The following is a 27,601-nucleotide window of genomic DNA, read 5'->3' as shown; positions in this document are numbered from 1 at the left end:
CGGTCGCGTTGTCCCAGGAGCAGTTCGTCGTTTGTTTTCGTGGAAATTATCACAGCTCCTCTGACTCTATAAACTGGTTTTGATCCTTTCACCCACCGCTGCCAACCGGAAGGTCCTGATACGATCCAGAGTCAAAAAAGCTCCAGTAGGTGATCCATAATCCAGCTTCCTAATGCAAACTTGACTGCTGTTCTTCTCTCCTCTCCAAATTTCTCAGAAAAAAATTGTGTTTTGCTTTATTTTTGTATCTTATTTCCATGACTGATGCTCCTTTCTGCAATCTGTGCCTAAAAAAGTTATTTACTGAGTCATGAAAGTTCACTAAAGATGAGTGTGATGAAGTCCAAACTGGTGTGATTTAGAGCAGAGGTTTCTGAACCACAAACTAGAACCATGATGATTTCATGTTGGTTTAAATACAAACATTTGATTTTAATAAATCCTGTTAACCAGAGATATAATGTAATAAAAGCAGCATCAGAGACTCATGTGTTTGTTTTTGCCTGTTCCTAAGTGACATTAATATCTTTAAACACATAAATATGATTAATCACAGAAATCTGGTTATAGAGAAAGATAAGATAACTTTATTATCCAACAATCCAGAAATGGAGATTTGTTTTTAACATCTACTGGTTCATACAGAAAACAGGATTCCATAAACACCAATATAAAAACAAACAAATTAATAAAATAAACTAAAATAAGGGGTGCTGTTTATAAAGTATAGCAGTTAAAATTTAGTAGCAATATTATTGTTTTTTAACGCTTTTTAAAAGAAAATAGCGGTGTTATTTTTTCCACGATAACATTCATTCATTTATAAAAATCAAAGTTCCAAACTAAATATTTAAATTATTAGTTAAAAATTTGTCAGTAAACTAAATATTCATTTTCCAAACCAAATATTTATTATTTTAAGTAAATATTTATTTTCCAAACTAAATGCTTAGTTTGTTAAATATCTAGTTTGAAAGCTAAATATTTAGTTTAAATCTCCCTTTAAATAATTAATAATACATTTAAAAGGATAAATTAAATAATTAAATCATTAAGTTATATTTTTTTAAATGAATATAATGACTTCATATGAAAAAATTGAAATATTGCATTATTCATTTTGGGTGCTGAAATGTTTTAATGTCTTCCTCGTGACATAAATATGTTATATGGAATGAAAAGGTGTACAGGTGTTAAACACTGAGAGTTTTTTGTGCTATTTCTGGCATCAAGTAGCAAATTAAATCATATTGCATAAATTAAAATCAGTTTTCCTATGAGGTTGTTTGTCAGATTAAAAGCTGCCTTAGAGAATATAAATATTTGAGCAGGTATTAAATATACCTTTTATTAATCCCCACATTTCTATATTTGCAATATTCTTATTGATCTGATGTAATTTTCAAAATTTTAATGTTGTTATTTTTTTAAAAACTCTAAGAAAATACACGCCATGATTAAAAAAAGCTTGAATATATCAGTTTATTATGAATAAATGTGCTTAACTGAGTGATGAAATTACTGAAATAAATGAACTTATTACTAATATGTTTAGTTATTTGAATATGACTGTATGTGACTAAATAATAATAAATACGATCACAGCTAAAAACTTCAACTTTGTAATAATAATTGTTTATTTTATGACAAGTTATACGTTTGTTTGATCAGTTAGCAACAGAGAATAATGAAATAAGTGGAATAAGAAATGATATGATATGTAATAGTTTGTCTTGCTGTCATATTTATTTTATTTCGAGTTGAAACATCAGAAAAAGTGTCTTATTTATGAGTACAGCTGAGAGAAAGAATGAGGAGAACATGTTATGGGTGGATTTTATTTCAGTACATGAAGACAAGAAATGTAAACATGTAGGTTATATATGTAAAATAGAAAATGTCTCAGCTGTAACTTTTCCATCATCGACGTTCCTCTGAAAATCCTTCTGTTTAATGTAAGTTTCAACCTGAACTGAGCAGAGCTACCTTCTCATCAGGGGCTGTGATGTCACAGCGGGACATCATCGATTTCTCCGCGCTGGAGAAGGAGCTGCAGGGGGCGGTGGAGTCTGAGAGAAGATACCAGCGGGAGAACCAAGCCAAGCTGAGGGCCGTGAGCCAGAGAGTGGGATACGATCAGTTCAGGTGGGTCCTCATGGACACCCGGGGAGGGGGGTCTAAGAGAAGCTTTAGGAGGGTCTGATGTGGCCAAAGAATGGAGTATTGGACTGTATCTGGCTTTGGGATGCACTTTAAAGGAATAGTACACCCAAAACATGATTAGCCTTCATTTTCTACTCACCCCCATGCTGAACAACACTCTGGAGTACTTTTTTGATATCTCAAATGCATCTGGAGATCTGGGAGGCTTCTTGCTGTCTGCTGACATTCCAATAATGGAGGTCTATGGCGCCCGAGGCAGAAAGGTCCATAAAAGTCCACAAAAAACGTGTCAATATTCCTCCATACTGCTCGTCCAATGTAATCCAAGTGTCCTGAGTGGGTAGCGTCCAGAATTTACTGGAAACGAAGTCATTTAGAATGTTTTTAGAGCATAAACAGTAGTGTATAGGATTTCCTGAAAGCGCGTTCACGAGTCTACGGAAGCCGGCAGACCAAACCAGATGAAAGTGCGCATTCAGCGTCTGCTCTGCCGATAATGCAAGCGTAGAAGAAGAAATGTGCTGTTTACCTGTGCAAAGAAAGAAACAACGAAAGAAAAATGTCTGAGGACTTCAGTGTTGAGGAAGAGCATGAGTTCTTTGCCAAGCTGAATGCGCTGGTTTGGTCTGCCGGTTTCCATAGACTCTCTGGGTTCATGTTTTTCTGGAGGCCGTGTTTATTCTTGGTGTTTTTTTTTTAATTCAGAGTCATTTTCATGTGAATGTGCTTTACTGGAGGCATCCATGTTTGTCAAAGAACTCTACTGCCACCTACTGGTTAGTGACATTGTCACGGTGCGGTATCGGCTGTTGATCAAGTCCCAGTGCTGTATCTGGTGTTTGTCACAACGCGCTATTATCCAAGTCATCTTGAAAACATTCTTCTTCCAAATGTTGGCTACATATTACGGGTTTTTTCTCTGGCCAGAAGTTCGATGGCAAATCCTCCCTCTTCAAGTTGGCGATCCAACGACCAACCCGTCCGTGGAGGATCAGGAATCAGAAAAGGGGAAGCACATAACATAACATCCACAGAAAATCCACAGGTAGCAGATAGCATCCACAGAAAAACAGTGACAATGAGGGTAATTATTGGGAGTATTTCAAATATCAGAATTTCTCTATTTCTTTCAACTCAGCAATTAAAGGCCTTTCTGTCAAACTTAGAACAACAGCTGCCTGTAGAAACACAGCAAATAATAACATTATTATTTAAGATAATTGACTATTAGTGCTGATGTACAAGGGTGTAATTGTGGATTTTTGCCTGATGTGTTTGTGTAGGTATGTATATAGTAGTTTACATGTATGTATGTAGATGTATTTATTTACACACATATGTATATGTAAATCTATATAGTTGTGTGTATAAGCATATATACAGTATATATACATCCAATCCAATCCAATCCACTTTATTTATATAGCACGATTTCAATAAACACAAGGTTTCCAAAGTGCTGCACAAAAGAGATAAAATACCTAAAATAAATACAAATAAATAAAAGTAAATAAAATAAAATAAAATAAAAGCACTGCCCGCACAGGATAAAAATATACATGTGTATACATAAAAATACACATATAGTTTGTGTGTGTGAATATTGGATAAAAAACAAGTCTAGTAGGAAGGATAGTTTATTTCAAGTTAATTTAAGTGAAATCTGAGGGAGAGGGGGTTTGATAATACATTAATCGATGTCATTTCTCTGGCTGTACATTCAGACAGGTTTATTTGGTGGTTTTGTTTCTATTTATATTAAGGTAAATTTATTTAGTTTGGTAATTGGTGTTGGGTTTAGTTGATGTTAACTAGTCTCTTTAGTGTGTATTTTGTTGATTGATTTATTGTTGTGTGTCAAAAAATGGACTGAACTAAATTCCAATTCATTCATTCATTCATTCATTCATTCATTCATTCATTCATTCATTCATTCATTCACTCACTATATAACAATATAAATGGCTGGTTTAAAAGTACCAAACATGCAGATAAGGGAACAGAACCAATTAAACTTATACTGATCGGTGACGCTAACTGAGCAGATAAGGCAGCAGGGCTTAGTTAGCCTGGCTGTTAACCTGGTCTGCACCAAGCTAGCTGCACAGATTAAATCACCATGGTAACTCATGTGTTACTATTTGCATGAAATCTGGTCAAGGCTTAAATATGCAGGATATCTGTAAAATCCTGATTTAACCCTTTATCTTGGTCTAAGCCTTCGATAGCTCCTTCATGTCGATGCTGGCGGAGCTTCAGGCAGCTCCTCTCGTCTTTGAAAATGACACCCGGATGTTAGATTAGATCTCCTCGACCTTCTACTGACACCCCAGGATGTCCTGCATGCTGGGTATATAAAAAAGGTCTCCTTTAAGCAACTTTCTGTCTCCAGGTTTATAATGTTTGTTTCTTTCCCTCAGAGGTCTGGTTCTGTCCTCTCACCTGAAGCCTCTGGAAAAGAAGGACAAGGATGGAGCTCCACGGAAACAACCATGGAACCCTGTTGCTCCTGGAAACGCCTGATGAACCATCAATCCAGGCTTCCTGGATCGAGCTTCCTCCAGTATCACCTTTGATATTTGACCCACCTGTTTGACTCTTCAGTTTGGAAAAAAATAAGATTCTGATCATTTTAAATTTTTGGACTGAATAATATTGTTTTGATCATCTGTTTAGCAAACAGCAAGAAATGCAGATGTAAAGAAATAGCTCTCCTTCTGAAGTTTTTAATAAACAGTTTCCTGGTCCTCAAACAGCTCAGTCTACCATCCTGCTCCAGGTCCCCTTACTGACCCAGCGATCATCACTGGAATCCTGTAGATGTTGCACAGCTGTTCATGTTTCACCATCTAACACGACTCCATAGAAAGTATTCTGATGTGTCTGCTAGCATGCACGACATAACAGCAGCAGTCAGCTCTGGATCTGCATGAGTGACTGAAATAACTTCAGTTAAGCTCAGGACCTCTAAGAGTGTTAAGGAATATTTTAGAAAGTTTATCCAGTTTTCTTCCGGGTTTTTGGGTCCCAGATTTAACAGATCATTTTTAGAATAGAAAATCCCTTTATTGTATCACAATGTGGAAATTCTGCTGTTCACAGCAGCAATATATATGCAATCATTGATTCCTCTGTTGCTTTTGTAATTGTGTGTGTTTTCCTTTGTATCTTTCCTGTAACAGTAGTTATAAATCCAGTGATGGGAGTAACGGCATTAAACGTAATGCTGTTACCTTTTTTTAATAACGAGTAATCAAAATTATTACTCTTACTGTAACTATAATGCAGTTACTATTTCCGACAACCCGTTACTGCACGTTACTCAGGCAAGGCAAGGCAAATTTATTTGTATACCACAATTCAGTACAAAGACAATGCAAAGTGCTTTACATGATTAAAATACAGAAAGATAAAACAGAATCAAAGCAAGTAGGAAAAAATAAAAAACAAATAAAATAAAATAAAAAATGCAGAAACAAAAAAGAATATTAAAAACCGTTAAACTAAAGAAAATAAAAAAGTTGAACTAATGATGTTTTAGTTGAACTGTTTAACTAGAACAGTGGAAGGCAATCCTAAACAAATGTCTTTTTAGTCTTGATTTAAAGGAACTCAGGCTTTCTGCACTTTTCCAGTTTTCTGGAAGTTTGTTCCAGATAAGTGGAGCATAGGAACTAAATGCTGCTTCTCCATGTTTAGTTCTGGTTCTAGGTCTGCAGAGCAGGCTGGAGCCAGAAGACCTGAGTGGTCTGGAAGGTTGATACACTGATAGCAAGTCTGTGATGTATTTAGGTGCTAAGCCATTCAGAGATTTATAGACTAACAGAAGGATTTTAAAGTCTATTCTCTGAGATACAGGGAGCCAGTGGAAGGACTTTAGAACTGGGGTGATGTGCTCTACTTTCTTAGTCTTAGTGAGGACACGGGCAGCAGCGTTCTGGATCAGCTGCAGCTGTCTGATCCACTTTTTAGGCAGAACTGTGAAAACACCGTTGCAGTAATCAATTCGACTAAAAATAAACGCATGGATTAGTTTTTCCAGATCATGCTGAGACATTAGTCCTTTAATCCTGGAAATGTTCTTCAGGTGATAGAAAGCCCACCTTGTAATTGTCTTTAAATGCTTTTGGAGGTTCAAGTCTGAATCCAGCACTACACCTAGACTTCGGGCCTGATCAGTGGTTACTAGCTGAAGCCACTGAAGCTGTGTGCTAACTTTAGATCTCTCCTCTATTGGTCCAAAGATTATTACTTCAGTTTGGTTTTTATTCAGTTGAAGAAAATTATGGCGCATCCAGGCATTGAACCTTTTTTTCATGATAGATAGATAGATAGATAGATAGATAGATAGATAGATAGATAGATAGATAGATAGATAGATAGATAGATAGATAGATGATAGATAGTTGCAGTATCTATAACAACCCAAACACAGGATTTCAGAATTAGACATCCCCAGTTATTAATTTCATACACTCACCAGATCTGAACGCCCGGTTAAAAAACTTTACACCCGTGAGTAATGCAGCCTGATGATAATTACACCGCATCAGATAGCGTCCCCCCCCCCCCCATGTTAAGCAATAAATGCTAAACTCTCTGCAGGTTCTTGTCTTTGTCGTCCGCTCTATTCAGCTGGCTTTGGAAACATACGGCAAGAAGGTGGGGGCTGGGTGGTTAGGGTTACGGGGGCGAGAAACGCAAAAGTATCTCAATAGTTACTTTTACTAGTAACTAGTTACTTTTATTGTGGAGTAACTCAGTAACTCAGTTGCTTTTTGGGAGAAGTAACTAGTAACTATAACATTACTTTTTCAAACTAACGTGCCCAACATTGTATAAATCATAAACACTTGTAGATGGTCACTGATATCATTAATAAATAATTCACTTCAAGAATGAGAGAAACACAATTCAGGTATCCCATTTTAAGATTTTTAAAGAATTTATTTGTAAATTATGGTGGAAATAAGTATTTAGTCACCAGCGAACAAGATGTCTGACCCTCATAGGCCTATAATTTCTAATGTAAGAAGCTTCAGTCATTACCTTTGTATAGTTGCACCTGTTTGAAATCATTATCTATATAAATAAACCTGCCCATTCCCTCAGACAGTCAGATTTCGAACTCCATCACAGCCAAGACCAAAGAGCTGCTAAAGCCAGGACACCAGGAAGAACGTTGCAGACCTGCACCAGGATGGGAGGAGCAAATCTATACATGAACAGGTTGGTGTGATACATCAACTGTGGGAACAAATGGAAGAAAATGGAAGACGTACCAGACCACTGATATTCTCCTTCGATCCAAGGCTCCATGTCAGAGCACTGTCACCTTTGACGATTTATTCAGCGTATGCCTGACATCCCAGAATCTTCTAAAACGATGGCATATGCAGAACTTTCTATGTATTTTTTCAATCTTGGGCGCATACATAAAGTATTCATAAGTCCAGAACTTATGTCCAATGACAGCCTTACTTATGCATAACGCAGGGTAACGTAATGCTCATGAAATGATGCACAGGCCAGTGTAACGAGGGGGGCATCTGGTCTGCTATTATTTTGGCTGCTGTTTACTGTCTGCCAAAAAAAGAAAAAAAGAAAGAAGGTTTGCAATCACAGCAGATTCAGCGGCATTTCTGCTAGGAAGTGTGTTGGTCGTGGGCGTGAACGCAGGGAGGATCCATCACTCACCTTCTCACTCACCCTATGATGGCGATGAAGTCTGAAGAAGAACTGACGGTTTCCTCCTGTGAACCCCCTTTATACCAGAACGCTGCAAATACGCCATTATACAGTAGCTGGAAGTTAATAAAACGTCCAACGGTCGTATGGAACACATCAAATACATTGAAATGCTTTAGAGAGAAGTTCTTGATAAGTTACACATAAGTTATACACAAGTTACTCATAGGTTTAGGATAAGCTGGACGCCACGACTTATGAGTAATTTACACTTAACGTATGTCAGCGATTGGATAACCTGTAACTTATGCCTCACGTATGGCACATGTTGGCATACAGGCTCAAAATATCTCAATGTGTGCTTCAGCATACTTCATTTTGCTCATAAGTTATACAAAATGTAGCCATAACTTATCCAACATTTAATAGCGTTTTTGCTAGATTTTTCATATGTCAGGCATACGCTGATCTAAATCGTCAAGGTGTGACAGGGGCACATGAACTTTGGAGCTGTTTTTCTCCATAGGGAACAGGAAAGGAAAGAATAAACAGGGCCATGTATTAGGAGAGCTAAAGCCAGGATCTCCGTCCAGCCTTGGAGATGGAACGTGGCTGCTTCTTCCAGCAGGACAATGATGCCAAACACATTCTTCTGTATAAAACAATTAAGGTCCTGCATTGAACTAAGCTCCAGACATCAAGCCTTTAGAACATTTGTTGAGGGAGATGAAAGTCTCTGTTTCCCAGTGACTGTCAGGACTCCTGTCTGTGTGTTTGTGTTCTGTATTTGTCTCCCTTCCTCCACCAGGAGGCGCCTGGTTCTGGTCCGCCTCCTCACACACCTGCTGATGGTTTCCTCATTAACGGAGCGTCCTTAAGCTGCTGACTGCCACTACCTCGACGCCAGAGTGTTTGCCAGTTTTGGGTACTCTAGCCAAGATGAGTTTTGCTAAGTCAAACTGAGTTCTTTTCAACCTGAGTTTTAATATTGTTTTGTCTATTGCCTCTGGGCAGGAAGTCATCCTGCTAACAGGATTTTTTGGACCTTCTCTCCCTGGAAGGATCGACTGAGCTTTAAACTGAGCTGGGGTTCAAACAGGAGGTTTGGATCCACTTTCCCCAAGAGATCGTTTGAGCTTCACACAGAGAAAAGGATTCATCTCCATTACGACCCGTTCAAGTACCGCAGGAAATCGGAGTAACAGTCAGCCTCTCCGTTCACCTACAAACAACCGCATTCTGGGTAAACCCTGTTCCGCCCTCCACCGAATCAGACAAACACTGGAACTGCAGAATACGGACTGGAGTCAAAGATTCAACAACTTCTCTGGAAACGTAAGTCAGCAACCAAATCCTCTTCTCCAAGTTCAAAAATCTATTTTCCCACTGAGCCTGAACTAACCGCTGTGTCTTCCCCTCACTTTTCAGTTCCAGTTGAGCATTGTTCAGAGCAACACTTCTCTCTGCATTATCTCTTTAATAAAACCTGTTAAACCTTTTCTCCTGGTCTCCCTGTTTGGTCTTTTGCATTTGGGTCTGAACTTTAGTAAAATCATGATAGTGACAGCCCATAAACATCACCGCTCTAGTGAGTCGTAATCAGCTACAGAGAGAGGAAGCCTAAAGAAGACTGACAGCTAATGTTTGACCTCAGTGATTGCCAACACAGACTAAGATACATTATTGAGTTGAACTTTTGTTATTGATAAAAAAATATTTACTTCTGTTATTGATAAAATATTTTCCTCCAGATAAATTCTTTAAAAATACTGCAGTCTAATTTCCTTTTTTTTTTTTTTTTTACCCATCTTCTCTCATAGTTTCTCATATGATGAAAATGACAGACTTCATCTTTCTAAGTAGGAGAACCTGCTTAATCAGTAGCTGATAAATCCTTTTAGCACCACTCTATGTTGAGGTTTGGGTTTCCTTGAGGGGGATTTTAAATATCTCTGAGGGGTTTAAGGTTCCTGGGGTGATTTTTGGTACCTCTGACTGGGATCAGGTATCTTTAGGGTCATTAGGGTCATTTGTGTTCTAGCATCTTATCGGGGGGTTCAGGTGTTTCCAGGGATTATGGGATATAGGTAAAGAGATTCAGGTTTCTCACAGAAAGCTTCAGTCGTTTCCGGAGCTGTTATGAAAAACGAAAGAAAAATCTCCTTAATGCTGTTTGTGACTCAATTTGTTTCTTTGAGTTGATGAGGAACAGGAAGTGGTTTAAACTCAGCAGGCTCAGACTAAAAGCTAAAAACACAGAGAGGAGCACTCACTCTGATAGATTTCTGGAGACTCAAACCAGGGAGTTTTGGGTGTATTTGGTTGCTGTGAGGAGTGAGCGCTCTGAAGAGAGAGGATCTTTGCGTGCAGCAGTAGAGGAAACTTAGAGCTGCAGAGTGAAGTTTGTCAGAAACAGGAGGACCTTCATCACTCTGCAGCTTCTGGTGAGTCTCTGATCAATTGCAGCTCCATGGAAACGGTTAGGGTGAAACATAAAAGTCCTGAAACAGAGCCATCATTTAAATTCTGCTGGATTCTGTGAAGCTGCAGGTGGTTCATCATTTGAACTTAAAAGAAATGACAGCAGATGACAGAATAATTGTTCCTTTTTTGCTGAAATGTTACTGGTACCTGCATAAAAAGCTACCTGAAAGAAAAGCGTCCTATTTAAAACTGTGCTTCTGTTTGAAGGAACTTGCCTCATTGAGCTGGGTCACATCAGCTCAACCAAGAGTCTCTGAATGGAGTAATTCTGGTTGCAAATGTTGCTCTCTGACAGACTTCAGGGTGAAGTAGTTCCTGGATGTGGTCAAATGGGTGGCTATGATGATGCCCAAACACTGGCACCATAGAGTCAATAGATCCAGCAGAACTAACTGGTTATTAAAGGAATAGTACACCCAAAACATGATTAGCCTTCATTTTCTACTCACCCCCATGCTGAACAACACTCTGGAGTACTTTTTTGATATCTCAAATGCATCTGGAGATCTGGGAGGCTTCTTGCTGTCTGCTGACATTCAAATAATGGAGGTCTATGGCGCCCGAGACAGAAAGGTCCATAAAAGTCCACAAAAACGTGTCAATATTCCTCCATACTGCTCGTCCAATGTAATCCAAGTGTCCTGAGTGGGTAGCATCCAGAATTTACTCGAAACGAAGTCATTTAGAATGTTTTTAGAGCATAAACAGTAGTGTATAGGATTTCCTAATAGCGCCCCCATGCGCGCTCACGATTCTACGGAAGCCGGCAGACCAAACCAGCGCATTCAGCTCGGCAAAGAACTCATGCTCTTCCTCAACACTGAAGTCCTCAGACATTTTTCTTTCGTTGTTTCTTTCTTTGCACAGGTAAACAGCACATTTCTTCTTCTACGCTTGCATTATCGGCAGACCAGACGCTGAATGCGCACTTTCTCCCGGTTTGGTCTGCCGGCTTCCGTAGAATCGTGAGCGCGCATGGGGGCGCTATTAGGAAATCCTATACACTACTGTTTATGCTCTAAAAACATTCTAAATGACTTCGTTTCGAGTAAATTATGGACGCTACCCACTCAGGACACTTGGATTACATTGGACGAGCAGTATGGAGGAATATTGACACGTTTTTGTGGACTTTTATGGACCTTTCTGTCTCGGGCGCCATGGACCTCCATTATTTGAATGTCAGCAGACAGCAAGAAGCCTCCCAGATCTCCAGATGCATTTGAGATATCAAAAAAGTACTCCAGAGTGTTGTTCAGCATGGAGGTGAGTAGAAAATGAAGGCTAATCATGTTTTGGGTGTACTATTCCTTTAACTCTGAGGCTGGAAATCCACCTGACAGCTTTGGTCCACTTTCTATCATTACATAATCTGTGGTTTTCTGTCTCCCTGCAGATTAAACCAGCGATTTCTCTGGAAATCTTTATTCTGGGATCATGAAGGAACAAAACTTTAAGGATGAGGTGGCAAAGATTCTAGAAGAAGCTCCAAAAGCCAGGAAAGCTCTGCGAGAAAACTATGAAAACCTTCTGAATGTGGCTGATTACTGCTACAACACCTACACACAGGTTGGTAGCACTACTGCCGGAGTTTAAACTCATACAAAAATATCTAACACTACCTGAGGGAACCAACAAGCTGCACCACAGGACTGCAACCTTTGAAATCTAAACAGCCGTTTTACCCTGAGACCAGCGGAACAAAAATCACAAATATTACATTAATTTTGTATTAAAACACAAATAATTTATGTTAAATATCTGCTGTAGGAAATCTGATGCAATTTTAAGAAAGCAACATTTTATTTCTATTTTAGTTTTTTAGAAAATGGAAAAGCAGAAAATGTTTCATAAAGTGGAACCTTTATTCTGCTTTGTTAGAATAATATATGTGAAAAATGATGTAAAAATGCCAAAAAAGTAAAAAACTTTCCAAGAAAATTAGATAGAAAAACATATTTCTTGTTCTTTAATTGTGATTCTGTTCATATATATATAAAAAAACCTGAACCCTCTAAGTATTTATTATAGTTTCTTTAAAGCCAGAAGTTAGTTCCTCATAATTTTAGCTACTATTAGGAGTCACTGTGGGTGTTTTTTTTGTATGTTTGTTGTTTACATAGAATAATTCATACAGTATTTGTTAGAAACTTCACTTCTTTAAGTCTTTTTAAAGTTAAACGAAGTCTTTTAGGGGCCGAACAGAACAGGATTAAAAAAGGAGTTTTTAAACAATAATAAACCTGCTTTATTGCTGATCATAAACCTCTCTGCATCACAGAGATGATTTTTCCAAAACTTTTCTTTAGAAAATAATACATTTGTAACTCTGCTTCAGTTGTTATGATTGGTTATAGTTATCTTTCATGAACAATTAAGTGATTTTTTTCCCTCTAAATCATTTATTTCTTGGGTTTTTATTTGACTCAATTATTTTTTTTTCTCTTTTGCTTTCAAATATGTTTATTTCCATCATGTTTGTTCTTTATTCCAGTCTGTGCTAAGCTAGGCTAACTTTTTCTTCATTCTCAGTCTTGGTACCAACCTAAGATATTTTTTTATGGTTTCGGCGGTTTTGTTAAACCAGGATAGTTATTCGCTTTGTTGCGTGTCTCTGACCTAATGTGGGCTAATATCTGTCTAATGTTTCTAACAGTCGGGTGAAAACACCCAGAAGGCCTTGGAGGAAACCAAAAACTTTACCACCCAGTCGCTGGCAAGTGTGGCGTATCAGATCAGCACTCTGGCTAACAGCGTCCTGAGTCTCCTTGATGCTCAGAACAATCAGCTGCGCCAGATGGAGTCCTCCATCAACCTGATTGGTCAGGTGGGATAAAACGCATTTCATTTGCAAAGCAGATATGTTCAGAATAGAAGTCTCAGCACTTTGATGGAAAATTCTACTACATGGTTTCTAGAACTGTGGTTAGTTATTTTTAATGTTTGAAACTTCAATTAAAAGTGGTTTTGAAAAGTTATTGAATGTTTCAGACATTACATCAGATGTCTGTCTTTTGGATATATTCCCACTAAGCTTATCAGAAGAACAATTCTGCTGCTCTCGTTGGACTAAACGAGGCTGGAATGAGGTTCTGAGCCCTCCCAGTAATGAGGCTGTTTCCAGGGAGAGCTGGAGCAACCAGGGTGTGAATGGATGGATGAATGGAGCCTCTGTCTGCTGCTTCCCTATTGTTTCCTGATCTACTCAAAGCTCTGCTGTGATTTAAGGAGCTTTCCAGAAGAGTCCATGATCCAGACCAGGAAAGCCTGGAATCACTCTGTGAATAATGATATTTAGACATCAGACCATGGTGTAGAGAGAAGTTCAATGAATAAAACCAACCTTCTGAAGATGTTTTCTTCTCAGAGGTTTATGGTTATTCTAGCTCCCAGATAAATCTTTCTCATCTCCTGTAAAGCCAGAATCTTGCTCAGAATGTTATTTCTTTTCCCCCTATGACTGCATTGGTTCAGTCTCATATAGAACATATTTTCTTTTATTAGAAAGCTAAAGTATAAAAAGAAAAAGAAAGTATAACCTATTAGTTTATCATTTCATGACTGATGATGCCTTGACCCAACAATCATGTGCCTCTCAGTTCATCTAAATCTCCATATTCAGAAGGTGATTCTGTAGCCTTAAAGTCAGAAGCGCTAAAGTTCTCATTCTCCGCTCTGGATCATTGACATTTGAATTGAGAAAGCTTCCTGGAGGGGTGGCGAAACGTCTTCAAATCTTGGAAACCAAGTCCAGTGGATTTTTTTGAACTTTTATGGAATCCCCTCTGGATCAGTAATAAGTTTATTCCTCCATCCATCATCCTGAAGGACCATGAAGTGCAGCACCTCCATTAGAAGGGATGAGCTAACGCGGTCCATCTGGTCAGGATACCACTCTTCCCATTGGATCCCACTGGAACACAATCCAAGGAGAGCCTCTGGAGAGACTAGTTTTTTCCCCTCTGACTTGATGAAACCTTGGAATGTCAGGGTTACCATCTTGGACCTGAACACTCTTGGATCTGGCTTGGGATGACAGATGGTGGGAATTACTTATTTGATGATGTTTAATACAGCTAAGGAATTGGACATGGAGGCTCCTCAACATCCACTCCAAAATCCTGGGCCATTCAGTGGAGAATATGTTCATTGATTTGTGCAAAAACAGGCTGCAGGACTGGCAGAGAAAATCCCTATAGATTAAATTCACAGGCTGAACAGTGAATCTTACCTTCTGCCATCTGGGAGGCAATTTAGAGTTCGTCGTTACAGAACGGACCGTTATAAGAATTTCTTTGTGCCATATTTCATTAAAGTCCTGAACCAGAGTAATAATACATAAAGTGGTTAGTTTAGATTATTTTCGTAAATACTGATGATGTTGTGTTTTATATGTGTACATCTAACACATTATGGAAAAAAGCCAAATTTCTATTTTTAGGAACAGTGAACTTTTCTTACCTTAAACTGATCAGAGGGAAGTTTTAATGGGTGTGGAGAACAGACTGTTTATTCTGGTTGGTTTCTGAAACAAACCCTCTCAGAATAAACTTCCTGATTTTATTTGATCAGTTCATCTTTTCAACTGCTTGTGACTGGATTTCATAAAGGCTTTAACTAAAGCTGCTATAGCTATGCAGTAGTAGACATTCGAAATCCCCCAACTTTCCTTAATGCAGTGGCGGTTCTAGACCAAATGTACCAGGGGGGCCAGGAGGGGGCCAGCATGTTTTCATGGGGGCACAGAAAAGCATGAAAAAAAAAAAAAAAAAACAGGCCAAGGGATTCAAATAAATTAAGATAGCTGCATGAAGTGAAATTTCTATTCAATTAGGAATTTTACTTTTTTTTTTTTTACTTAATTTAAGTTGAAATTACAGTTTTCTATCAAATCTGAATTAGAATTTAAGAAAAACTGTTAAAATTAGCTGTAAAATGTAGAGTATTTTTTTTACATTTGATTTGGAAAAAAAAACATTTAGCAGATGAAAAGTGGGATCATATCTCAATACCACTTATGCCATGTTTTTAAACAGTTAATAAAACAGAATTTTCAAAAAGAATAATAAAATAGATCCAGGGATCTATCAGTAACCATGTCTGTTTCAGCGCAGATCATCATTAGAGTTTCTTTCAGTATTATGTCTTCAGTACAGGGGCCATAACGGAGGCCAGGGCCCCTGTAGATCATGTCCCGTTGGCCCCTGTCTAGAACTGCCCGTGCCTTAATGGGTCCTTGGCTATATATATATATAAATATATATATATATATATATATATATATATATATATATATATATATATATATATATATATATATATATATATATATATATATATATATATATATATATATATATATATATTCACAGCTACAGTCACTAACTGAAGACTCTTCCTCAGACTGTAGAGATGCATAAGGAGAAAGTTTCTCGGAGGGAGATCGGCGCCTTCACGACCGTCAGACGAGTTCCCCGTAACCATAAGATCATTCCTCCTACTGCTGCTCAGCCTCGCCAACCCTACAGCCGCAGACCGATCAACTACCAGCAGCTGGACGAGATCGGCCATGGCATAAAGGTAAGACATACCCTCCTGGTACAATAAGCTTCCACTGGAAAACCAAAAGCTACTTAAAGTCGTAGGGAAGTCATATTTAACTTTCGAATCATTCTGGTTTAAACATGTATATAAACGTACTCATTACCAGAAGATATTGTCCCAAAATTTAGAAAAGCATCTATCTTAAAATCTGTGGGGTTTTCATAAGATGCTTCCGACAAACCGGCCACAACCAAACTGGCTTGAGAACCTTCCGCCACAACAATCCCGCCCCCTTGATAAACGACCAATCACATTCACTTTATTCACTCGTGTAAAGTCGCGCACCACTCGGGAGAAAACGCTTCCCTACCACTTTAAAGTCTGTGAGTGTTTGAATGTTTCATTCTGGCTTTCTCAGATGAATAACAGGAAGGTTAATCCAGTTTGGGTGTGTTGAAAGGAATCAGCATTCTGATCATGGCGAGATGCAAAGAGATGCGTTCACACCCAACCGCAGCTGAAAGCAGAAGTAAACTATCGAGAGCTGCGAGCGGCAACCTAACAGGAAGTCTCGTCTGCACAGAACCACAGAAGCAGAAATGATGCGACAGAAAAAGTTCCCAATTTAAACTTCACAGAACATCACTTCTCCAAACAGATTTATCTGTTTCCTTTTAACAACTAACAGTGTGAAAACACTCAGTAGAAAAGTAAATCATCTTTAAGTTCTCAGTTAAACAGCAGCAGTTTTCTTCCTGTAAACAATAAACAAAAAAAAAGTATCTGTCGAAGAAATGTCAGTTTAAAATTATTTTCTCAGGCGGATAAAAAATATCTGTAAGACTAGACCTTTTTTGAAAGCCGGCTGCTTAATCATTCAGTTTCAGTTCAGTTGCTGACATTTAAAATTCGATCTTTAACCCTGGACTGAGTCACACAGAACATAACTTTTAATGAGTGCATGTTATATTAAAGGTATTGTAGAGAATTTTCTCAGTTTTATTTTTTAAAAGACCTGCCCTCTTCACCTAAAATAATGCACATGCACAACCCTGTACCTGCTCCAGAGAGGGAACGCCTATTAAATGCGTGCAAGAGCATGCATCAGCCCATTTCTCCTTGTGCACGCTCTGTTCTCATAGCTCATACAACCTCACTGTGTCCGAATGTCCGCTCTAACCACCTAATCAGTCAATCACTATAAAGAGCAGGGAATATATAGTGGACTTTATATAAAACTCAGTTAAATGACCGTTCAGACAGATGATCCCTGCTTTTTGCTCCCAGTTGGTCAAGTAACTCCTCCTCGACTGCACGGTGCCTGCGCCATCTATGCTATTAGTCGCCACTGTCGGTTGGCAAAAGTGTAGACACCTTTTTCTCTTACGACCCTCGGCCATTTTCAAAGAACTACGGTGAGAAAGGTAAGCTTGAATGACTGTCTGAAACCATAGCTCACCACAGATATACACCTGAAAGTGTGCACGCACAGAAAGAGATAGCTAATGGGATGAGCATGTTGGACGGCCTTACGTAAACAAATCACCAGAATGATTAACAGTTAGGTGATCCACCTGGAAATAAAAGATCCTCCTCTATAACCTGACTCCGCCAGATGGATTTGCTGGATTTGCTCCGCATATCCATCTGGAAACCTTCAATCGAAGTAATTTTGGGAAGGGGCGAAAATACTGGTTAGCTGATTGGCCTATGCTGGTGATAGACGGGCCAAATAAACCAATAAGATGAACGACGCATATGACGTACTAACAGAGCGACGACGAAAACACAACCACAAGCCAGGCTACTCTTGGTGCTGCAGGTAAAGGCTTGTTAGCTCAGCAAATAAGCAACATGTCGGCAAAGGATATTTGCCGTTTATGTTCTTTCAGTGAAGAAATACTCTGTAATTCCGATAAAACTTGCTCGATAGCCACGTTAACGCTAGTTTCATCGGCTGAAGCCGCCATGTTCTTTAGACTGAACTGTCGCGCTTCTCGTTGCGTCACACCTCAACCCGCCTCAAAGCCAAAGCTGATTGGACGTTCGTTTGGTGAACGGCTCCAAATTTTCTTTAACGGAAAGTAGCCAGACTGATCTGGGAGTGAAACCTTGAAAGCTCGCAAGATCAGGATGGTCTCACGAGGCTACCTCCTCTATACCTTAAACTTAAAACAGATAACCAAGCAAATAATCTCTGGGTTCTCTCCTACCAGCAGGCTTTGTTCCCATCCTGTACAGAATAGTTATAATAGTTTGAAGCAAAGCTCTTTGTTTAAATCCTCAAACTTTCTTTCACCAATTCTTTCCTTAGAAGAGATCATTCAGGACCAACTCTTTAAAGGACACTTCATAATGTATATGAAGGGCTCGATGTTAACCATCGCCCGATCGCCCGGGGCAGGTAGTTTTTATTGTCGGGAGAGTACAAATTTCGCAAAAAAAAATATATTTATCACTTAAAATTACTTTAAAATCACCAACATTCGCTGAAAACGACCCACAAGCGTTGCCAGCGCCATCTTTGTTGTTTTTTGCACAAATTCTCATGTGATTTTCCGCTAGATGGCATGATTCAGCTCTTGGGGAGAGAATTCTGCAGAGCAGCAGCTGGATGATGAATTTAATCTATACTATAATACACGCTAGATTAAAAATGATCAGTCAGGGATTAGGAAAATAATAATAATAACTGTATGCGCACAGTGTAAATATTTCTATCATATGGCAGTCTTCTGTACAGTTGTCATATATTAAAAAATGTTCATTAAATTTTTTTCTCTTAGACATTGGAGTGGTGCATTTAAATGTTATAGAGCTAAACATGTTAAATTGGTGAGTAGTAGTAGTGTAAGTTTTTAACCTGTCAAGTTTTTTTTAGATTTTTAACATTACAATTTATATTTTTCCAAGCACACAACAGTTTAAAGTTTAGTTTGGTTTGAAAAGAATGAGCAGGAAGGATTGAAAAGCATGTTTACACGGTAATGTAGGCTTGAGTTCATTATCTGATGCATGCAGATACACACCAGGAACCTGGAAACTTACTGAATTACAAAAAAACATTTAAAAAACAAACATGTTTCATTGATATATATACAAAAATGAATATTAGGAACTATATTTATCAAACATTATACTGGGCAAGTAAAAATTGTTTCTGGGCAAATGAAATGTGAAAGTCACTTGTCCAAAGGGCAAGTGGTAAAAATCCTTAACGTCAACCCCTGATTTGTATTTAATAACCATGAGACATGACTACAAATTTGGAGAGAATTTGTAATCTTACTCAGAACAGAGAAATTTCCTTAGCGTTACAGAAGGCGGCTGCTTACCAACCAGCTTTGCTTCTCCATGAAGTTAGCCCCGAAACACAGTTAAAGAAGCATTTTATTCAACTCCAGTCTGCCACGTCATTACATCAATACATCATACACGTTTGTAAATGAGGAGACATCCATGCCTCCATCCATATTAAAATATTAAACAGTATTAAACAAGGACACCGCTCTCATTCCATTCCACAATCTTTGCTACGCACAGAATGAAGATGACCTTTTATCCTGACAGAAGAACTGTCCTAATTAGATCAACTGCTTGGGAAAACATTAATTCTGGAACGTACCAGGCAGGTATTATGAGGGTTTAACAGACTCACATGTCATCAATAAAAATAATCCCAACAGCCTCAGATAAAGGAACACCTCACTGACCTGATCTGCTCAGAAGTCTTGACTTATGTGCTTTACACTTAAATATGCTCAATTGACTCTTGGCAACATTAACCAACATCTACCAAAGCAAAATTATTGCTTTTTACCCTAAATTTAAACCTTAGCTTGATTTTCTTTCTCACCAGAATTTTAACAAATAACAGTTTTAATTGAGAATGTGAACCTAAATAGAGTTTGATTGCTCTCTGATCATCATAAATCTATTTATGCGACATCTAAGAATAAATAAAATGGTGTTCATTAAATAATAAATAACATACAATCACTGAATTTTAACACTGTGATTGTAACAGAGTGTTGCTTCGGTTTTTAGTTTAACTATCAAACCAGGAACTGTCTATGCGTCTCTGCAGGGCAGTAGTTGGTCCTCCTGTGTGTTTTAGGGTTACTGTGTTCAGACTATCAGCATAGTGCAAATATCTCATTCCACCTCAAAGGAAGCCCTAATGTTTTAAGTGTCCTCATGCTTGAATATAATCAGATTACTTGTGGTTATGAATATTGAGATTATTTAAAAGAAATTCATAACCATCACAGTTTGACAGACAGAAAACTGCATTTTAGTCCCAAAGTCTTTCTGGATAAATGCCTCTGCTAAATACATAAACAAACATAAACAATATGATCCGTCTCTCAGGGGTCAGGGCATGCAGGGACAGTTTACATGTTGAGAAGAGTTTTCTAAAGGACTTTTTTTTTTTTTTATCGGTTTCATGTTTGATTCAAATGCTTTTAGAGTTATGTTGGACATTGTTGTCCCATGATCATGAACTAGACTGACTGAAAAAACAGCCAAAGTCTTCAGAACTCACAGAATGCAGAAGCTGAATAAGATTATACTTTAACGTACAGACAGTGTGGCTTACAACGAGAAAAATAATTACGCCTCAATCAGGACTTATTAGATATAATTTTTCCATTTGATAAAGTTTTATAAGCCATCCAGGGTCCCTTACTTGAAACTCTCTGCTGGCGCCACCTTGTGTGTGTTTGTGTTTAATTGTATTTTCATGATTCATGTAATTAAATAATGAATAGAAATTCTGAAATCTCACAGTTTTATTAAATTCGAATATGACAAAACCAAAAGAACTCCTAGTGTTTATCACTCTTTGATCATATTTTCCAGTCATAGCCTATGAATAAATTATTGAACATTTCTTTATCAGTATCTACTCTGTTGTTTGTATAAAACATTCCACTAATTGCTGGAAACCGATGAACAATTAGGGGGAAAAAATCAGTTTCCTACCTAAAAGCTGTGGTATGTTTCATGATGTCCACACCAATTTATTTAAAAGTAAAGTAGTTTGTCCTTTATGGTTTTTTACATAATGGTAACATTCAGCGTGAAACCGAGCATCTGTAAACAAGCAGTTGTTTGTCACCGTGTTGCTTGTTTGTGTTAAAGTCCTAAGAGAAATAATAATTATTATAATAATAAGCCACACAGAGAGGATCGTGTTTCTTTGTGAGGAAACACCCTCTGTTTTGTCAGGTCAAACCCAGACTCTAACTAAGCCTGACTAATTTAGCAAAGCCACACACTCAGACGGCCCTGTTAACACAAACTTCTACCCACACTCATGTGAGCTGCTGGACCTCACAGGGTCAGCAAGACACCTCACACACACACAAGAGCAAAGTTTTTAATTTCTACCCATATGGGGACACAATGGGTCACTCAACACATTGATTGACATTCATTTTAGTTTCTGTATTTATGCCTCTCCCAAACATTTTTCTTAACCTTGACCTAAAGATTATTTACACAATACCTTTTACTTTAACCACTAACAGTAAAACGGGGGTCCAACATATAAGAACTAACCTGTCGGTCCCCAGAAGGTTAGTAAATATACCAGAAAAGCTCCTAAATAGGTGACATAAACAAGTAGGCACACACACACCCCAGGCCCAGAGGTCTTTGTTGGCCGTGGGAAAATGTTTGGAGAGACTAATTAGAGCTGCTAAAGACTTAGGGGCTCCATTCATGCTCACTCTGCTCTATGTTTGCCCCCCTTTTCCCATCAGGTCTCTGGGAAACAGCCAGAGAAAACGGGAACGATCCGGAAACACGGAGCCTCTGTCAGGTTTGGTTCTCCTCTGCTGAGCTTCTGTTCACAGCAGCTTCTTGTTTTCTTGGCAGAGACTCACACAGGAAGGCTTTCTGTGGTTGCATGTGTGTCTGTTTCAGGTCCAACAAAGCTCCAGAGCCAGTTCAGTGCCCCGTTGCGCCCCCTGTTGGAGGGTAAGGCTCAATGTTTCAGACTGATATAGGCTGCAGGCCCAGAGTGGAAAAAACTTATTTAACTTAATTAATTTAGAATATAAAAAAAACACAAAGACTATATGTCTTCATCCATTTTTTATAGTTTTTAATCATTTCTTTATTTAACAAAGCTTCAACAAAATAATTACAGGCACATATTATAAAATCAAATGCTATAATGTTATTTACATTTGTACGTTTTTAATGAATGCTAGATACATACAGTCCTATAGCATGCTGGTTTAGGCTGTTAAGTGTCAACAGTACACTTATATACTGAAATATCTACTTTGGCACAATGATGTATTTTTTTCTGAATTATTTTTAATTCTTTATTTTTAATAATAATAATAATTACGCACCAAACCGAGTCAGAAACTTGCATAAGCTTACTTCCACGCAATCTATTACAAACAAACTTGGCTTGAGAATATTCGGTCCCTCATGCCAAATCTGACCCATCTGTTTGGGCAATTTATTCAATTCAGTTTATTTACTTATTGCCAAATCACAACACGTAATTTCAAGGCATACAGTCAAAGTTATTCAAAGTTTTCTATCTAAGGAAAACCAGTTAAATGCATCGACTCATTGCCTCGAAGGCAATCCCTCACACTAAGCATGCTTGTAGCGACAGTGGAGAGGAAAAACTCCCTTTGAACAGGTAGAAACCTCCAGCAGAACCAGGCTCAGTGTGAGCGGCCATCTGCATCACCATGTTTGGAATAAGAGATTTAGGAGTAATTTTCAGAGATCACCAAGATAATGACTGGTTTATCAGCTGATCAGCCTCCGTAGAACATTGCTTTATCCACATTCAGACAAATGCAATGAGCAATACTCTATCAATCAGGAAACATGATAAATATTATATTATCCTGTAATGATGACATCATAAATCTGACTAGGTGCACTTCCTGCCTTTCAGGTCCAGCTTTGGCAAACCTGTAGCTCCGCCCACCATCCCCGCCACCTGGCAGTCTCCACCTGAGTGTGACATCATCACCAATTTGCTGGATGAGGCTCCTCTTCCCCCTCCTCTGCTAACTGATGAGCTGTTGCCCCAGAGCGATGATGTCATCTCAGCGCTGCCCCCTCCTCCTCCTCCTCCTGATTCTTCAGGTGTGATGGTGGCTCCTACGGCTCCTCCTCCCCCACCGCCTCCTCCTTCGTCATCAGGGGTTGTGATCAGTCAAAGTGCTCCTCCTCCACCTCCTCCTCCTCCATCTTCAGGGGCTGTGATCAATCATGGGGCTCCAGCTCCTCCACCAATCCCATCACTTAGCTTAGAAACAGGTGATGACATCACAGTGTGATGATTTGACAAACACAACAATCATACAATGTGCTTTTAGCAGTTTCTGAATGACATACAAGCATTGTAAGCAACATTTCTCTCAAATGAAAATCATAAAAAAACTAAGTTATGAAACATAATTATCTTAAATCTGATTAAACGAAGATGGGCCAGTTAGCCAGGTTTCTTCCTCAGTTTTTAACATTAATCAGTTGAATTCAGTTCAGGTTAAGCCCAGACTAGTATAGTTTAAACCTTGAATCACCTTGATTAGGTTTACTTTTTCATTTTTTCTATTTCTTAGAAAGGGTAACACACATTTTCTTTTTAGTAATTATCTGTAATTTACAGGAAAACTGACTCTTTGTTTGGATTTTACTGATCCAGTGAGAAATCTTAGCATCTCTATTTGAGCTTTTTCTCTAATAACTTTCCTCAGTGCTGGAGGAGAACAGCCTTCCACCTCCATCCCCTCCTCCTCCTCCTTCTGATGATATTGGCTTCCCGCCGTTACCTAATGACGATTCAGAGCTGCTGGCCCCGCCCCCACCACCTCCACCCTCCCAAGATGCAGATGGTAATATCTCCATTTTTACTATTCAAATTCTTTTAGGAGGATATTATTTGTAGTAATGACGCAGGAAATGGAAAGAGAGAGAAAATACAGCAAAGGTCTTAAGATGGGGAATTGAAGCCTTCATCAAGCACCAACAGCCTTTATGTACGGGGCTCCCAATCTGCTACTACAAAGAAAAGCTGCTGCAGTTCTTTGAGTTTCAAGAACATTTTATGTAAACATCAAATGGAAAAATGTAGACAGACCTGATCTTCTGATAAATGACAGCAGGGGGTGCTAAAGGGCTGCAGCTGAAATTGCACTGAGGGTCTCCAGCATGGGAAGCAGAGTTTACATTACTGGATCCTTCTTTGTGTTTTGGACAGTCTGTTAAGTTTTCCTATCAAATATCAGAGTACCATTCAAGCTAAGATAAAATTTGTGGATATAAGAATGGGTTTCCGGAGAATACCCCTCACACTACTGCTTCTCACCGACACAACAGTGTCTGGATTGTAAACCACATCCTGTTACTAGGAACCACCCTCTCTCTTTTTTTCCCCCAGCGTTTTATTGTCATTACACTGTGACAAGTACAGAGCAACGAAATGAACTCTCTGCATTTAATCCATCCCCTTTGGGGAGCAGTGGGCTGCCATTGTGCGGTGCCCGGGTAGCAGTGTGGGGTTAAGGGTCTTTGCTCAGGGACCAACATTGGCAGTCCTTGGGAGTGGGGCGCAATGTCTTAACCACTAGTCAGTCACTCCCCAAATGAGGTTACTCTCGAGTAACTGCATCTCTTTGGAACAAGGTCTATTAAAGACTTTAAAGTATTACAACCTTCCTCAGAGACTGGTGTTTATCTGGAACTTCATGTCTGAGAGGTTTGACTCATCTACAAAATAAGGCAGGCCCAAAATGCAATGAATAATAAGAATGGAATAACAGGGATGACCTTCCCTCCATCCATTGCTTGTTCAAGTCTGGAGCAAAAGAAAATCAACTTCAGGTTGTCGCTACAGAGAGCTAATGGCAAAAACAAACCAAGTAAACTGATTTTTTGCATGTGCACACAACCCAGGCAAATGAAGGTGAATCTGATATATGCGGCAACATCAGTAACGTTGGACCTAAGGTTTTCTAAGGGTTCTTAAAAATCACTTTTAAAAGTACAGAACAGGCTATTCTGCAGTTCATCTGTGTTTCAGTTTTAGCTCAGTGCTAGATTATGGTAAATGGTCTGTACTTAGGTTGCACCTTTTCTAGTCAGGAGATTCAGTCATTCACGCACACTTTCACACACTGATGGTGGTTAGCTACATTGTAGCCACAGCTGCCTTGGGGCTCATTGACGGAAGCGAGGTTGCCATACACTGGCGCCATCGGGCCCTCTTACCACCATCAGTAGGCAATGCAGGTAATGTGTCTTTCCCGAGGACACAATGACACTGAGAGCTGGAGCCCGGGCTAGAACTGTCAACCGATTGCAGGGCAAATTCCTGAACCCGACACCCCTGTCCCCCCAGATATTATAATCCAATGACTAATACCGAAACGAGAAATGTTCTCAGAGAAATGTACCAGACAATCATTGTTCACTTGATTCAGTTTCTGCTTCTTCTCTGTCGCATTTTTGCAGTTTTTCCTTCTGCTTTGGTGTTTTTTTAGTGACCCTCACATCTAGAAGGAGTCGCCGCCGCCGCTCGCCTCCAACTACTCGCTCTGTTTCTCTGAGGGTCCGCTCAGGTCCCGCCTCTCGCTGCCGCTACACTCGCTCCCTCTTCTTGCCTTCTGTTCAGTCATGTAAGCTGCTGCAGGTGTTGTTGTGAAATAACTACTCAGGAGAGATTGACGATTAAAGGTAGATCAGTGAATAGCTTCAGAGATCTTTTGTTTACTCATTTGAAATTATATTTCAGAAGTTCCTGAAGGTAAAGGACATCTTGAGGACATTTTAGGAAAGCATGCAAATGTTGCCAACATCCTTACCATTTCTATTCCGGCTAATTTAAAAGCAAATTAGAATTATCAAACAAATAGTCAGGTCAGTGTAGGGCCAAAATATTGACTCTCTGTTGTCTCACTATTGACTCAGCTTCTCTCTGTCAGTCATGATACCCCCCCCTCCTCCATATCCTCCCCCCAATGCCCCCCAAGACCCCCCCATCTCTTCCTCTTCCTCATTTGCCGTGCTCTCTCACTCCTTGTCCTCCTCTCGACTTTGCTTACCTGCTCGTCTGGAACACCTGGGTAAGAAAACAGCTGTACTGCTTTAGACTACTACTAGTAGTACTGCTTGTCTTTAAGTAAAAATGTAGAGCAGAAATACCAACCTGCAAAATATTTCTGTAGTTGCTAGTTGAAGCTCCACTTCTTAAGGTCAGACTGGTCAGTCACAGTTTCTGTATTCTTATAGATCTTCAGATTTTAGCCCCGCCTCCTCCTCTCCCATTGGCTGATGTTGGATGTTTTGATGACATCATGCCACCGCTCCCACCTCCAGTGGACTATGACACCAGTGCCCCCCCAGACTACCTGGAGAAAGGTACCACTGCCACCAGTTTCCCTACAGTGCTGGTTTGTTACAGAGTAGGATGTTGTTGATGATGTACTTCCTCTCTCCTTCCAGTGGTGGCGCTGTACTATTACGAGGCCTCAAAGCCTGACGACCTTTCTCTAGCTGAAGGGGACATCATCTATGTGACACGTCGCCATGATGACGGCTGGTGTGAGGGCGTCTGTAATGGCCGGGAGGGCTTCTTCCCACAAAACTATGTTCAGTCATGTGACTAGATGAAGCCACTCCCCTTTGCCTTACAATAGAGATGCTTCTCTCTGATGAGCGACTGTTTGGTGATTTATTTTTTTTCCAGCTTCAAGCAGGTAAAGTCAGAGATGGACCTCTGTCTGATACTTAATAACTAAATAAAGTTGATTACTTCATAGGCTGTAAGGGGTTTCTGTCCTTCTGTGTTTGGACCTTCAGTTGGCACCATTTCCTCTCTTTCTGAAAACAAAACACTAACAGACTAATGAAAAACATAATCTTATCCATTTGAGTTTAAGAATAAAATGAGACACCACCATAGTTTGGATTCCTCCTTATTTAATTGTAATAACGATTGTCTATCTTTATACACTCACCGGCCACTTTATTAGGTACACCTGTCCAACTGCTCGTTAACACTTAATTTCTAAGCAGCCAATCACATGGCGGCAACTCAGTGCATTTAGGCATGTAGACATGGTCAAGACAATCTCCTGTAGTTCAAACCGAGCATCAGTATGGAGAAGAAAGGTGATTTGAGTGACTTTGAACGTGGCATGATTGTTGGTGCCAGAAGGGCTAGTCTGAGTATTTCAGAAACTGCTGATCTACTGGGATTTTCACGCACAACCATCTCTAGGGTTTACAGAGAATGGTCCGAAAAAGAAAAAACATCCAGTGAGCGGCAGAATGGCCAGACTGGTTGGAGCTGATAGAAGGGCAACAGTGACTCAAATAACCACCCGTTACAACCAAGGTGGGCAGAAGAGCATCTCTGAACGCACAGTACGTGGAACTTTGAGGCAGATGGGCTACAGCAGCAGAAGACCACACCGGGTGCCACTCCTTTCAGCTAAGAACAGGAAACTGAGGCTACAATTTGCACAAGCTCATGGAAATTGGACAATAGAAGATTGGAAAAACGTTGCCTGGTCTGATGAGTCTCGATTTCTGCTGCGACATTCGGATGGTAGGGTCAGAATTTGGCGTCTACAACATGAAAGCATGGATCCATCCTGCCTTGTATCAACGGTTCAGGCTGGTGGTGGTGGTGTCATGGTGTGGGGAATATTTTCTTGGCACTCTTTGGGCCCCT

At 39.3% G+C, this 27,601-nt stretch overlaps 2 protein-coding genes across 4 annotated transcripts; both read left to right on the top strand.

Annotated features, from left to right (window-relative positions):
• Positions 1-5: 5 nt before the first annotated feature.
• Positions 6-5,226, top strand: ccdc103 (coiled-coil domain containing 103). 2 transcript variants are annotated; one of them, XM_038282136.1, is made up of 3 exons: positions 6-145; positions 1,998-2,145; positions 4,584-5,226. In XM_038282136.1, the coding sequence occupies exons 2-3, from the start codon at positions 2,006-2,008 to the stop codon at positions 4,684-4,686; spliced, it is 243 nt and encodes an 80-aa protein (XP_038138064.1). In that variant the 5' UTR covers positions 6-145; positions 1,998-2,005; the 3' UTR covers positions 4,687-5,226. The 2 variants fall into 2 exon arrangements, with proteins under 2 accessions (XP_038138064.1, XP_038138055.1); XM_038282127.1 differs by having other exon boundaries at positions 7-244; positions 1,997-2,145.
• A 4,945-nt stretch (positions 5,227-10,171) lies between these two features.
• Positions 10,172-26,826, top strand: abi3a (ABI family, member 3a). Of its 2 annotated transcripts, XM_038282367.1 has the most exons (12): positions 10,172-10,295; positions 11,732-11,904; positions 12,992-13,162; positions 15,739-15,915; positions 21,648-21,706; positions 21,811-21,864; positions 22,814-23,181; positions 23,622-23,759; positions 25,407-25,541; positions 25,848-25,988; positions 26,155-26,283; positions 26,368-26,826. In XM_038282367.1, exons 2-12 carry the CDS (start codon positions 11,773-11,775, stop codon positions 26,529-26,531), a joined length of 1,668 nt encoding a protein of 555 aa, XP_038138295.1. In that variant the 5' UTR covers positions 10,172-10,295; positions 11,732-11,772; the 3' UTR covers positions 26,532-26,826. The 2 variants fall into 2 exon arrangements, with proteins under 2 accessions (XP_038138295.1, XP_038138306.1); XM_038282378.1 differs by lacking the exons at positions 25,407-25,541; positions 25,848-25,988.
• Positions 26,827-27,601: the final 775 nt, after the last annotated feature.

Source organism: Cyprinodon tularosa, unplaced genomic scaffold (assembly GCF_016077235.1).
Source record: "Cyprinodon tularosa strain WSP-4 unplaced genomic scaffold, ASM1607723v1 ctg104, whole genome shotgun sequence".
Lineage (NCBI taxonomy): Eukaryota > Metazoa > Chordata > Actinopteri > Cyprinodontiformes > Cyprinodontidae > Cyprinodon > Cyprinodon tularosa.
This window is presented reverse-complemented; position numbering and strand designations above follow the sequence as displayed.